We start from the raw sequence: 15,168 nt of genomic DNA, 5'->3' as shown, positions 1-15,168 counted from the left end.
CCCAGCGCTGTGCCCTTAGCTGCAACAATCCTGGGCCTGCCCGCCAACCACATCCTCCCCAGCAACACTGTCTCCTCCCCTGCCTTTCAGACGCTCTTTCACCGACTGCACTATCCTTTCTTAAGCACCTGCTGTACCAGCACAGCAAATGCAGGGGTGAACACAACGCACAGCCCCACCCTCCCCAGAGCGCACGGGGTGCGACCGCAGCGGGGGCAACAGTGACGTGTGCAGGGCTACGCCGGGGGCGGGGGCGGGCAGGCCACAGCGGGGACTCGGCACCGAGACCTAACCACATGCGGAGGTGAGGCCAGAAAAGACCGCTACGCTCGGGAAGTGTCAATTAGGCTGAGACCTGAGAATCAGCAGAAATGAGTTCCGGGCCAAACAACCGACCTGCTGTCTGGCTGCTCTTCCTCATCTCCCTCCTGGGCATCTCCTCATAGGACCTCTGCTCCTTGGGGAAACTCTCCAGCAACACATGCTGATGGCCCTCCTCCCCTCAAACGGACCTGCACTCCAGACTCCTCTTCAGGGATCTGGATCTGGACCCCAGACAGCCTCCCGGCCACTCGCGCTGGAATGGCCCTCAGACCCTCCAAATTCCCATTTCCAAGTCAGCTCATCCCTTCCCCTATCCCTCCCTGAACCTGCCATCCTCTGGACTCCAGCCCTGCATCCACCCGGCAGTCATTCTCAGCTCACCCTTGCTTCTTGTATTTCTGTCTGCTCTGCTTTCTTAACAGCTCCAGAAGCCATCCTCGCCCGTCGTCGGCCCTGGCTGCAGCACTTACCCCAGCCACCATCGGGTGTACCTTGCCCACTTCTGATTACCCTCGCACTGCCTCTACCCCGCCCCCACACCCACAGGGCCCGTCATCCCCCCTCGCCAGTCCCACCCAGCCAATTCGCCATCCAACCCACTGCCACATAGTTCAAGTCCTCTGCAAACCTTTCTTATACTGCAATAGTCTCTTTCCTTGTCTATCTCTGCAACGAGTGATGCTAAGTGGGGGCTGGAGCTGTACTTTTAGTATTTTTAGCCTCAACAACTTTTATGCTCCTAGATACCAAAATGCCAATAAAAGTCTACTGAAAGCATGCATAACAAAATAGAAAGAGAAAAACAATTCTTGATCCTGGTAATATTCTTTAATCCTAAACACAGTTCTTGACACAATTCTATCCAAATTGACTACCTAATACTGTGAATCACTGCTGGCCACCTATAACTTACATAATGTGTATGTGTGCTTAGTCACTCAGTCATGTCCCACTCTTTGCAAGTCCATGAACTGTAGCCTGCCAGATTCCCCTGTCCATGGAATTTTCCAGGCAAGAATACTGGAGGGGGTTGCCATTTCCTTCTCCAGGATCTTCCCGACCCAGGGATCGAACCCATGTCTTCTCCACTGGCAGGAAGATTCTTCACCACTGAACCACCTGGGAGGTCCAACTTCCATAATATTGTACACTGACTATGCTTCAAACGAAAAGAATTTTTTTTTTAATTTTAAAGCTTAAGAATAAATAAATAAAAACTACCACCTAAGTTTGTGATCAGTGGCAAGTATTACTGACCTTTCCTCACACCACTCCCTTAGCTGGCTGCCTGAAACACACTCCAGTTTCATCGGTAGGGTAGGGGCATATTCAAAAACACTCTGAATCGGAAGCCTGATCACTAAGGATGGAAGTTTAGAGACTGAGTGAGTCTACCTACTGTTGAGGTCTAGGAAGCTGGAGAAATCAAATTAGGATTTGTTTCCTGGAGCCGATTTCCAAGGCTGCTGGCCCCCGATTCCTGGACAGACGACTCTGCACCCTGCCGAGTCAGCCTGACCAGGTACCAGCTTTGCCGCTGACCACAGCTCGACTCTACTAACAGTACGCTGCCTTGGCAGGTGGAGACAAGCAACAATGTCTGTTACAATAAAGCACGACGTCAGCATCTGACGTCCAGTACGAGGCTAACCGATGCTCTCTGTCTGGACTCAAGGTCCCAGACCACAGACATGAGGCAGTTTGAGACCTGGTTTTTAAGGACTCTGCTCTTTACACATCATGCAAATCAGTTCTCAGCCACAAGCAGTGTTCACTTCATAGGGCGAGCAGGGAATTCTCAGGAGCATTTCAGGCTAAACATCCATTATCCACAAAAATAGACTAACTTAAACATGTAAATGTGTAATTAGCAGAGGTTTTACTATGTCCTATTTCACATGCCCTGTGTCATTTGTCTTAACAACAATCCCATAAGGAATTTTCATCCTCACTTCACAGATAAAACCAGTGAAGCTCCAGGAGTTTAGATGATGTGCCTGGGCTCAGAGGGCTAAATAGGTGGTGAAGCCAGAACTCAAGACTTCAGACCCTAAGTTTGGTCCTTCTGATTCATAAACTGTGATTCCATAAGAGCTTATTAAGACATAAGTCCCATACCATACAATTCACCCATTTAAAGTATACAAATCGAGGTGTTCATCAGTTCACTCACAGGATTGTACAACTGTCACCAAAGTCAACTCTAGAATATGTTCAGGTACCCAAAGGTGCCTTTACCCAAGCGCAATCACCCCGTTCTTCCCACAGCCCTAAGCAGACAAACTTTTCTCTTATTACACAATAGTACCATCAAGCGTCTCTTCGCCTCTGACAAGTCTCCAGGGCAGGGGAAACAGGCAACGACCTCCCACAGCGCCCTTACACCAGCCCCCCACCCCACCCCCACAACAGCTGAGCCAGACTATCTCATTCATGTATCATTCTAAATCCTTTCTCTCCCATTTAGATCTCCTGCTAGTCCCCTTTATCTCAGATTTTTTTTGAAGGAAGAAAGTAACTGCTCGCCAAGATGATCCACGGTAAAGCCCTCACCTGTTTTGACAGCTCATCACCCACTGCACAGCAGTGGAAGGTTTACCATGCTTCTTAGCAAGAATCACTCTTACCAGGCACTCCCCAGGCCTTTAAATAATCCAAACCCTTTATCACATTCTCCCTGGTAGGAAACTCAAGCTAGAGAGGAAATGGTGAGATCGTGGGCAGCATAAGCCTCAAAACCCACAGATCTGACCTCGCCAAAGAGCTGGCTCAATTCCAGCAGACAGGGCCTGAGCTCAGGAGCTGCCTGAGGAAGCTAAGGGCGGCCCGAGACACATTGTGGGCAACAGCTGGGCTTCAGGCATCCACGCAGGTCAACAGCCTACCAACGTCAGCACCACAGTGACAGTGAAAACGAGTATTTTTAGGCAAAACACCTCCTGCCAAAGCAGACTCTTAGGGCACAAAGACCCAGAGTCAAATCAGTGACCACACCGAAGTTCCTCATATAGTTCTCAACCTCAGCCCCCAAAGCTCACTCTGCAGGAGAGGTAAACACGACCTGAGTGAAGGGCCTGCCAGTGACCTTCTGAGGCCCTCTCCCATGACGGCCCTGAGTCACCGTCCATTCACCCTTCCCTGAAGCCACCGTGAGCTCCACAAGGCCACACTGAGTGGTGGGCACTACAGCCCTGCCCTGGAGGGGCTTACAGTCCTGTTGGGGAAATGAGAGCCACAGACACACAGCACAAAGGGGTAGACAATAAACGCTCGATGGCACCATCAAAACCCGTAGCTACAGTCAGCCTGTACCACGGACAGGAAGAAGGGAGGCTGCCAGTCATGAGGCAAGACTTGGGAACACAAAGGGGCTGAAGGAACAGGAGCCCTCGGGGGCCTTCACACTGCACCTCTCACACCCTCTCTCTTCTGGTCTGTCTCTATTCCTGGGCTTCCTCTGTGATTTCATCTGAAACAGCAGTTCTCAAGAGGGGCTGAAGGAAGAGATGCCAGTGAACTGAAAAAAACTACAGGTTCCTCCTGCAGGTCTCCCTCCCACTCCCCACCCCTCCACCATTCACATTCACCCTTCCCCCTGCCCCCTGGGGTCGTATCTGAATCTCTAAAGCAGGACTGGGGACAGTGGGTTTTGAAAAAGTTGTTCAAGAATCATGCTGTGTTTTTTCGTTTTTTTTTTTTTTTTTTAAAAAAAGCTCCTTGAACAAAATATGTTTAAAAACACTTGCCTAATCCAGGAAATGAGACCCAAAGAGGTGAAGGGGCTTCCTCGAGGACACTCAGATAAGAAATGGCCACAGCCCAAGGTTCCTGAATCCAAGCTATTGCTCTATCAACAAACCAGAAGCAGGCAGAATCTGGGTGAGCCTGGGAAAGGTGCTAAGGTTCAGACCAGTGAAAGGGGCAGGGGGCATGAAAGACCCTTAAATAGGAAAATGACACATCAAGGCGGTGTCTAAAAGAAGCCTGGCCATGATGTGAGGGGTGTCTGGGGGAGGGGGGTTCCAAAGGGAGCAGTGGCAGGTGGGAAAACCTGTGTAAGGTAAGCAGCTGTGGTTGGTGGTCCCGGGCATCAGAGGAGGTGCTTGGTCTGGACCACACAGGACTGAGGAAATGAGAGATGCTGGCAGCAGCTGGGAAGGAGGGAAGCGGAGCTGAACTGGAGGCAAAGTCCCAGGACCTAACATGTTGCCCAAACCCCAGGTACCCCTGGAAGCCCTGAGATAAGGGAAGTTACTGATATAGGAGGGCAGAGAGGGCATCCGTGAAACAGCTCCTGAGAAAGAAAACCGTGCTGGAAGGGAGATGGGCTACGGCAGGACCCGCAGGAGGGGCGGCGCCCCCAGCTCCAGACTCACGCCTCTGCGAGGGAGCACAAAGAATGATGCTCAAAAGGAGCACAAGCTGTTATCGGGACCTGCTCTAGTGGCCAAAGACAAGGACACGAGAACGAAGACACACAGCTGCGACTTCTGGGATGAAGACTTAACAGCAAGTACGGCAGTTAACATTTCCTAAGCATTTACTCGGAGAAGGAAATGGCAACCCACTCCAGTGATCTTGCCTGGAGAATCCCAGGGACGGCAGAGCCTGGTGGGCTGCTGTCTACGGGGTTGCACAGAGTCGGACACGACTGAAGCGATGCAGCAGCAGCAACAGCAAGCATTTACTACAAGCCAAGTTGTACTGTGTTAGCAATTCTCCATGGAGGGCCTCACTTGAGACTAACGACATTAGGTATGGGCTGGATACTACGACCTTTATTCCCAAGATACAGACTAAGAAACTGAGGCTTAGAGAACTTACATACCCAGCCTAAATCCATACAGTGAGTAGCAAAACTCTAATTCCAAAGCCATGCCTCTAACCTCTCATGACACCGAGAGTGAGGAGGGCAGTGCTGGAATGTACACAAGCGCTAGGAGAAAGAGGTCAGGGGGCGGTCATGGGACCACCAAAGTCTTACCATTTAAGCTAACTGATGGGACCAACAGCAGCTGCAGAAACACATGGCACTGCCTTTTGTGTGCCCCCTCCTTGTCCCCCTCCAGGGCTGTGCTGCGCTGTGCTTAGTCACTCAGTTGTGTCTGACTCTTTGTGACCCCATGAACTGTAGCTCATCAGGCTCCTGTGTCCACGGGGATTCTCCAGGCAAGAATACTGGAGTGGGTTGTCATGCCCTCCTCCAGGGGATCTTCCCAACCCAGAGATCGAACCCAGGTCTTACACACTGCAGGCAGATTCTTTACTGTCTGAACCACCAGGGAAGCCCAGGAATACTGGAGTGGGTAGCCTATCCCTTCTCCAGGGGATCTTCCCTAGCCAGGAATTGAACCGGGGTTTCCTGCATTGCAGGCAGATTCTTTACCACCTGAGCTACCAGGGAAGCCCCTAAGGGCTGCTATGTATAGATGTCAGGTCAGGAGAGGAGCTGGCAAGGAGCTGAAAGCCTTGGGGCAGTAGCTCTTCCATGATCTTGGAGCAAGAGGAACTGGGGCAAATAAGAAGCTGCCTACAGGCTCACCAAGAGCCAGGCTGACCCGTACAGCAGCATCCACAGAAAACGGAACAAACTGCAGGTCCCAGAGGTACCCCCGGATTCTACTCTTTAAGACCTGCCGCATTCACACGCCCGCATGCACCTTACATAAGAGATGACGACAGACGGTCCGACCACCTGGTCCCCACGCACCTGTGAGTCTTCCAACTTATCCCTCTTGCCTGCAGCCTCCTCCTCCCCACACCGGAACCCATATCAACACTGCCCCTTCCAAGTCCCACGCAGCCTCCCAGTGAGGCCAGATGCTGCCGTGGGGCCGCAGCGGGCCCTCCTCCGTGCCCGGGAGCGTCATGCACTCCTCCCTTGTCAACAGGCAGCACCTACCTCCGTGCATTGCAGCCATCTGTCGACGTGCCATCTCGCCGGCAGAATGTGGGCCTCCTGAGTGCACAGACTGCTTTTTTCTCTCATTCCTAATTCTAACACAGTGCTTAGCAAATGGTAGCAACACTCAATAATTCTCCCAATTCAAGTTATTGTTTGGGCGTACATGGTGTTTCTGCTCATGCTTAAAATAAGCCTGCCAGGAAGATGGGCACCCAATGTTAGATGAAGATCAAAGGGAGGCTCACAGAGGGGAAGTCACACCAGGAAGCAGATCTCAAGGGATTCAAGCAAAACAGGGATATACAATCTTATGTATGGAGAAAGGGGAAGGAAGAGTGAGATTTTTCATCTAAAAAACTGGGACCATTCCCATCACAGGCATTCTCAGCAATCTTAAAAAAAAAAAAAAAAAAACCTCTCAGCAAAAACAAGAACAAACAAACAAACAAATCCAGCAGTTCAGGATCACTGCCTGAGAGGGGCTGACAATCTGTTACCAGGGAAAAGGCAGACTTCAAAACATGTCACCCCTGCGGCCAGTGCTTTCACGCACAAGCCCTGCTTTTCTCCTGGCTGAAGCCACCCTCTCCCCACAAAGCAAACAAGTGAGGGCTTAGACTCCTCTGAAAGGCCGCCCAACAGCTAGGTGTACAAGGACTGAATCATTTAAAGTCAAAACAGCACACGATCTGGCTACTGCCTTTGGAGCACATAAAGAGAATTATTACTCCCAGAGGTGATTTGATTTTCCTTACTCATATCTTCGGTAAATCATTGACCAGATGTGATAAATGCATAAAATGTGGCCTATGATGGAGAGACTCAGAAATGAGGAGAGAGGAAAAAATAAGTCCACAGAATGAATCCAGCAAAATGTCAAAGGCCAAATGTTAACAATGAAAAAAAGCTGACCACTCAGTGTTCTCATTAGGTTGGAATTTTAAATATAATCAAAGCATTCTCAAAAGTAAAAAGGAAATAAGAAAAGAGGAAAAGAAACTTTCAGAGATAGTGAAAAACACTCTAAGAAAGAGTTAGCACACAGAGAACTTTCCGGGCAGGGTGCCACGGCGACAACTGCGACGACTGAAACACTCCACTGTCATTAACACCTTAGTTAGGGAAAGATTTCTCAATTCTAAGACTGATGACTGAGTACTTTCTGGAACCCTCCAGGGGGCTCCTGAATAACAGTAACAATGAAAGCCCACCTCTCCTGAAGGTTACCCGGCTAGAGGCCAAGTTCGCTGCTAAGCAGCACCCGCTGCGCACAATCACAGTTCAGATGCATAAATGTTCACATACACCTATCAGATAAGACAGATGTCATTATTTCCACTTCTCCAGTAAAAATACAACTGAGGCTTGGAAGGACTGGCCTCATGCATAGGTATCAAGACGGAGGAATGACAAGTGGTTGCTTTCCCTGGAGAGTGACGCCCAGGTGCGCAAAGGGGACTAGGGGAAGGGGGAGGCCCCTGTGGCCCTTCAGCTCTCGGAAAGGTTTGCTCACTCCTGGGGTCCCTCTCCACGTCTACCTCCTCTCTTCTTCCCTCCGAAGCAGCAGCAGACTAGAGGTCGGCAGAATTATTCCAATTCAATCCTACCTCCCAATCTACCTCAAGAGGCTGATTCTAAGTGATTCATTAAACTACAAACCCTCTGTTCTCCTTGGGGTCTCCAAAAAAGCACATCAAAAGTCACAAGTGTGGACTTCCCTGGTGGTCCAGTAGTTAAGAATCCACCTGCCAGTGCAGGGGACACGGGTTCGATCCCTGGTCTGGGCAGATCCCACATGCTGCAGGGAGACTAAGCCGTGCACCACAAATGCTGAGCCCACACACCACAACTACTGAAGCCCAGGTGCCCCAGAGCCTGTGCTCCACCACAAGAGAAGCCACTGCAATGAGAAGCCCTGGGACCACACCTGGAGAGTAGCCCCCACTCGCCGCAACTAGAGAAAAGTCCACGTGCAGCGATGAACACCCAGTGCAGCCAAAAGCAAGCAAATAAATAAATAATTAAAAAAAAAAAAAAAAGACGTCACATGAAAAACTGAGGCTGGCTCCCTGCTGGAAAAACAGCTCTTGAGTTTCTGTTCTGCTGACAGGAATCAGTGGTACCACCTTCAAACACGATACCACAGGGCAGGCTATAAATTTTTAGACATATTGTGTTTGCAACCGTGTAAGACACAGACCAAGCCTGGACATACTAAAAGAAAAAATGGAAATAGTCACTTTGGTTATTAGGGTAGCATAATTAAGAGTAGCTTCATTTTCCTAACTTCCAAAGTCGGCAATATTGTCTTTATCATTAAAATAAGGTATACAACTTTCATAGTGATTAAAAAATTTTCTGACCCCCTAAAAACTGAGTTCTCTCTGATGCACACTGCGACACAGGATGGTTTCCTGTGGAAGTAGTCAAAGGACAGCAAACATTCTGCTGAGCCTGTGCAGAGAAGGATCCAGAACGTCTAAGTTTCTAAGCATGGGTGTCCCACGGCCTGAGACTCTAACAGCATGGCTGGTTTTAACATCAGAGACAGAAGCAGGGTGCAGAAGAGTGGTGGCTGCACGGGGGCCGTAGCAGTGGCCACCGTGTCGCTGGCTGCAGGCAGGACTGCCTGACATCAGCCTCCTGACATCTTCTGGTGCTCTGTCTGCAGAAGCTGTGTGGTGCTGGAAGGGACCCAGGGAGATGCCGCAGGAAGCACATGCAGCAGAGAAAAAGCGGAAGCTCTGGACAGATCATCAGGCTAAAGCCACAGCTAGGAAAGTGGTCGTTTCAGGAAGAACTCTTCATGTCCTTTAACAGCCTGTGAAGTCACTACCGATGATCTCGAAGCTCAAGGAGAAAATTCTGCCCTTAGAAAAAGTAGCTGGGAATGGAGTTCTTCTCCACAAGATCTTAAACTAATGGATCTAGATTTTGCTTTCAGAGGTATTCCTTTCTTGCTAGAACTGAGGAAGGAGGTCTGTTTTAGGATAAGCCAATCTCTTCTTGTCATTGACCCATCAAAGTCATCAAAGTTGGTATTAGCAGTCCAATACCATCGTGTTCCACCAAAAAATAATCTCAATCATTTCATCTGTTCTGGACCCCCAACATCTAGAACAGTGCCAATCACCACCCGGTGCTGAGTAAGTACCTGTTGAACAAATTAATCGTATCTCCAATGAGCCCCATATCTGCTCATGATCCCCTGGTAGACAAACTAACAAAAGCCAAGAAAGAAACTGCTGCCAGAGAACAGGAAAAGGCACTCTCGTGTGCAAATACCAGGCATGCCTATAAGTATGCTTCACTAACGATATCCCCGGCATTCACAAACAGAGGGATAAGAGAATGGCCCTGGAGTCCGACCACCCTAGTTTAAATCCTGGCACCAACCCTTGCCAGCTGTGACCCTGAGCAAGGTACTCTCTGGGTCTCACTTTGCACGTCTGGACACAAAAAAGAGAGGTCACGATAGTACTCACCGTGTAAAACAGATGAGGATGAAATGAGATAAGGAGTTTCTGGGACACAGAAGTGCCTAATCAATACCAATAGAAATTTTTTTTAAATTTTAATATATTCCCACAGTCCTAGCTCTGGGGAGCATACAGGATCACAGGTTCACTTCCCCCCACCAAAAGAAACAGCCCTAAGTGAGGAAGAGGCAATCAGATGTATTCTTCTCCCTGGGGGAATCAACGAAAAGCATCGGCTCTTAAATCTGGATTTTTTGGACTTTTCTCAGTCTTCACATCTCTTGTCTGTTCTCCTCAAATCTATGTAAAACCTTTCCTGAACTCCTGTGGGTCTGGCTTAGTCACAGGCACTACTGGCCTCAGGAGACAGCTCTTAACCCTGCTCTACAAAAGCACTGTGCCCGTGGGCAGGACAAGTAACCCTAAGGGCCTCATTTCCACATCAGCAGAACAGACCAAGAGTTCACGGGTAGACTCGGTCATCTCTATGTTTTCTTCCAACTCTAAAAATTCACAACTAAGTAACTAATGACTATTACTAGTACGTTCAAGTCAAACACTGACCTAAACTCAACTAGAAAGTACATCTTAACCATATTTGGCATACCACATGAACACGGGCACAAGTAGGGCAGACTCTCAAAGCTGAATTCTTCCTGGTCTTAGTTTCAGAAGGCAACACACAGCACCCCGAGGCATTTATTCAACTCTCTCATCATGAGAGACCCTGTTCTTATTAAATCAGAACTTTCTCCTAGGAACCATTTAATGGGGTTTCCCTGGTGGCTGAGCAGTCAAGAATCCGCCTGCCGTGTGGGAGACCCAGGTTCGATCCCTGGGTCGGAAGATCCCCTGGAGAAGGGATGGCTACCCACTCCAATATTCTTGCCTGGAGAATTCATGGACTGAGGAGCCTGGTGGGCTACAGACCACGAGGTCGCACAGTTGGACATGACGGAGCAACTGACCACGCACACACAGAGGTGCTTTATTTACTAATACAAGCTGCCAGGTACAGGCAGTAAGCATTTCTAACCACTGCTGCTAAGTCACTTCAGTTGTGTCCGACTCTGTGCGACCCCATAGACGGCAGCCCACCAGGCTCCACCGTCCCTGGGATTCTCCAGGCAAGAACACTGGAGTGGGTTGACACTGCCTTCTCCAATGCATGAAAGTGAAATGGAAGTCGCTCAGTCGTGTCTGACCCTTCGTGACCCCATGGACTGCAGCCTACAAGGTTCCTCCATCCATGGGATTTTCCAGGCAAGAGTACTGGAGTGGGGTGCAGTGGCCTTCTCCACTAAGAACTACCAAAGCAGAGCTTACAATTTCAAGATAACTGAGCAGAGAACTGACAGTCTTAAAGAAATCAGTTGTCCTTTGGTACCAGAGAAGGTAACTGACCAGAAAACCATTTTAAAACCATACTACCTTCCTGGCCTCTTTGTGCTACCTAACATCTCCCATCACACTGTCCGTCTCTGTTGAGGAAAAGGGGTCTAATTTAAAAAGAAGTTACAGTTGACAACTGACATGGAAAGACATTTACAATATACATTTCTGGTGAAATGGGCAGATTATAAAATAATGGGATCAGCAATATTAATCCCATTTTGGTAAAAAAAAATACATATATATATATATATATATATATGCCCTACACACACATCTGACAGGATACACTGCAAGTCACTAATAAGCTTGCAATTTTTCCATTAAAAAAAATGTTTGCTTATCTACACTGTCTTATTTTTCTACAATGAACACTAATGGTTTCTGAAATCACCATAATTCAAACAGGTGTTTTCTGTATAAGAACAGAAGAGCTGGCACCCAAACTATAAGCTACCACCTTGCTGAAGCAGAGCTGAGCATCCAGGGTTCCACTGCACAGAGGCACCTTGTGCCTGGGCCTATGCTGGGGTGAAGGTGCTGGCATTTTCAGGTACCAGCCATTGGGTATCACCAAGACCAGCCCAGCTCTCTCCCTCCTGTTCACCTCAGCTTCCAAAACCATCGACTTCCTATTTACCAAATTTATTGATGTGCCACCCTTTGGGCAGAGTTTACAAAACGCGACCAAGTTCCTAAATTGCAGCTCAAGATTTTAACTTGCTTGTTCACTGATTTAGGAGAATCAGTGACAGAAGAGCCAAGTTCCTGTGGCAGAGATCCAATGTTAACGGAGGAAGTAAACTCCTGTCCCTCATTTTAGGCCATCCAATGCCAACCCTTTCGGATCACAAGAGAAAAAAAAACGTCATTATGTGTAAAAGCATCATCTGCAAATACTTTTACCCAGTTAAGCCTTCTGCTTTTGAAAGAAAGTGCTAACTCTTGATAGCCTCTTTGGCATACAGAATATAGATCCTTTTAAATCTTACAAGATCTGATCAGTCAAGAACAAGTTCATTACTGGGCACAGGGGCCATAAGGCACCTTACATCCTGAAGGTTGTTCTGGTGGCTTAGTGATCTACCAGCAAAAAGAGCTGTGAGAAATTGCGACCTCCCAGCTAACAAAAGCAAACCCCATACAAAGAAGTGATGGGAGAACACACATGAAAAGCACTAAAGATGAACTCGATATGAGGGAAAGGAATAGGAACAGCAGAACAACAGTCTAGAGAAGGACTTCTATTAAGTGAGCCAATAGAAGTTTATCAGATCCAGGGCTCTCAGCGACACATAGCTACACCTCAAAACTGCTCACATGTATTTCCCATAATGTAATGGCTAGCAAAAGCTAGATTATACTTAATGACAAATTGCTTCCTCACTCTTTCATTCCCTTATCTTCTAAAACCCATCAACAATTTAGGTCAGAGCCTTATACTCTGTCAAAAAATATTTTTAGAGACAGATTTCAAGAAAGAAGCATAATGTCTACATAGCATTATTTTACTGTGAGGAAAGAGAACTGCCAACTATAAGGATCTGAAAAATGTGACCACTTCAGGCTTATTTTGGGGTTGACCCACTCCCCTTCCCTAATATCCCTCAAAGGAAATATATCAGGAGCTGTGGGCAAAGAGGGAAAATATGCCTAATTACAACATGTGTGCTTGGTGGATAAAAAATTGGAACATTCTTGAACTCTGGCCACATTTCAGAAGACTTTCCACTCGCATTCGAATCTCACTAAAGAGGAAAGGTTAAAAGATCAGTTTCATTTCAACCCAGGCTCAATCAAAAAGACACAAAGAGAAACTGACCACATTACTTACCCTCCATACTATAAGGGGAGCCTGCTGAATATTCAAGATGACCCTGACTCCTTATCAAGCATTTACAGAGGAAGTGGTTTTTATTTTAAAATTAGGACTAAAAATAAGACGAGTCCTCTGCACTGGAAAAAAAGACACACATTTGAATTTAAAGATACACATGCAAAGGCTTCAGGCCACTGGTGGTTTTATAGAAGCACTCCCTGATGAAGACCTCTCCTCACAGCCCACCTGCCTCTGCTTTACAGAGGTGGGAAGACAGCACGGGAATTTGCCAATGCTTCCGCACCCGTTGCTGATTAATGTGCTAAGAGAGGAGCAGGGGAAAAAAAACCCTTCAGAAATCAAAAATGAAAATGCACCTAATCAGGCATTTGGATCAGGAGCTCAGCGGGGCCTACAAGCTGCAGCCTAACTTCCTCTCCCGGGACTCGGGCATCCCCCTCCCTCACTGGATTCTGCAAGGCTGGTTTCCTTGATGGCCCTCCAACATTCCAGACTCTATCCTCAGATCCCAAACATCCTTCAAGTCTTTGCTCAAATGCCCCATGTGCAAGGAGGAAAAGGGGGTCTTTTCTTTTCCCACCATACTTTTCAACTTCTAATATACCATATAATTGAAAAAAAAAAAAAAAAAAAGCGTTAGTCACTCAGTCATGTTCAATTCTTTGCGACCCTAAGTACTGTAGCCCTCCAGGCTCCTCTGTCCATCAAGATTCTCCAGGCAAGAATACTGGAGTGGGTTACCATGCCTTCCTCCAGGGCATCTTCCTATCCCAGGAATCATACCCACGTCTCCTGTGTCTCCTGCATTGGCAGGCAGGTTCTTTGCCCCATGGGCCATCAGTCAATCCCTACTCTTATCCCACTTGCAACTTCTAATATACCATATAATTACTTGTATCTATTTTACCGATTGTTTACTCCTCTCTCCTCAGATAAGCTCCCAGAGAACAGGGATATTTATTCTGTTTACTGATGTATACCCCAAGCAGTTTAGAACAGTGTTTGGCCCTGAGTAGGAGCTCAAAAAATATCTTCTGAATGAATGAATGAACTTGACAGTAAAACTCCAGGAGGAAAGCAGGAGGTGGAAAGGCTTATGGTGAAGGAGTGAAATGAAAGGGTGAAGAAGCGACAGAGGGGAATTTACAAGGAAGAGACAGATACTGATTGAGGCCGGGACCGACCCCACTTTCTCCCAGTAGAGCTGATGGGAAGCGGGAAGCAGGGCACGGGATCCCGCCAGCGGCATCATATAGCACTCTTAGAAGCAAGCAGCTGAGATAAGCAAGCTCTACAGACTCACTGAGAAATTCCGAGAGCAGGGCAGACCCACCCGCCGGGATTGCAAGTTCTACGCAGGTCCTCGGAGTTGGGGCGGGGGGTGGTCAGTACCCCGAGCCCTTCCCCTCCCGTGGTGCCCCAAACCCCAGCTCCCCTCAACTGTAGCCAGGAGCCAGCCGGGCCGCAGGACCTTCCCGGCCAGGGCCCCTTCACCTGGTATCCCGGTGAGGTGGGCCCTGCACTCGAGCACCTGCCCGCCCGCGTCGGGGAATCCCACCCGGGCTCGCCGGGAGTCCCATCGCGTCCCTGGGCCCTCATCCCGCTCAGCTCCCCTCCGGCACTCGGACAGGAAGCGCTCGCGGCCCTCCGGAGGCAGGGAAGGGGCTCCCGGCGCCCCCCGCCCCGGCCACTCCAGCACGACGCCCCGCCCGCGCGACGCCCCCTCACCTCGGGGCGCACGTACGACACGAAGGAGGGCTTGGGCGCCTTGGTGCCGCCGCCACCGCCGACTACCCCTTTCCCCAGCATACCGCCACCCTGGGTAGCAGCAACGCGCGGGAGCAGAGGCGGCCGCTCGCAGCGGCCACCAGCACTGGCGGCCGGGGCTCCGCCCATCCCCAGGGCCGCCGCGGCCGCGGCACCGCCCGCATCCGGCTCCGCCGCCGACACCGCTCGCCCCGCCCAGGCCCGCCCGGGCCCCACCTCCTCCGCGGTTGGGCCTAAGCCGTAGGGAACCCGCCGCCGGAGGCCACGCCCCCTCCGTTCGCGACAGGAGGATCTGATTGGCGGATAGTCGCCTTCAGATAGGCTCCATTCCACCGTCTTGCGGCCAAGCCCGCCCCTATGCGTTCTCTGATTGGCCAAAATGCTCTGCCGGCCTCGCCCACGCCAAGCCCCTCCTTGAATGAACCTGGAGGGATGTTTTCTCTGACCAATGCAGAGAGTTC

The 15,168-nt window shown here is 49.3% G+C and overlaps 1 protein-coding gene across 1 annotated transcript in view; it reads right to left on the bottom strand.

Annotated features, from left to right (window-relative positions):
- The window catches only part of MTMR12 (myotubularin related protein 12), a 68,075-nt gene extending 53,174 nt beyond the window's left edge, over positions 1-14,901 (bottom strand). The window contains exon 1 of the mRNA XM_055554948.1: positions 14,669-14,901. Within this exon, the coding sequence (XP_055410923.1) occupies positions 14,669-14,836 (168 nt within the window). The 5' untranslated portion in view covers positions 14,837-14,901. The remainder of the gene's footprint in view (positions 1-14,668) is intronic.
- Between the last annotated feature and the right edge of the window lie 267 nt (positions 14,902-15,168).

The sequence above is a fragment of the Bubalus kerabau genome, chromosome 18, assembly GCF_029407905.1.
Source record: "Bubalus kerabau isolate K-KA32 ecotype Philippines breed swamp buffalo chromosome 18, PCC_UOA_SB_1v2, whole genome shotgun sequence".
Lineage (NCBI taxonomy): Eukaryota > Metazoa > Chordata > Mammalia > Artiodactyla > Bovidae > Bubalus > Bubalus kerabau.
The sequence above is the reverse complement of the archived record's forward strand: the minus strand, read 5'-3'. Positions and strand labels throughout refer to the sequence as shown.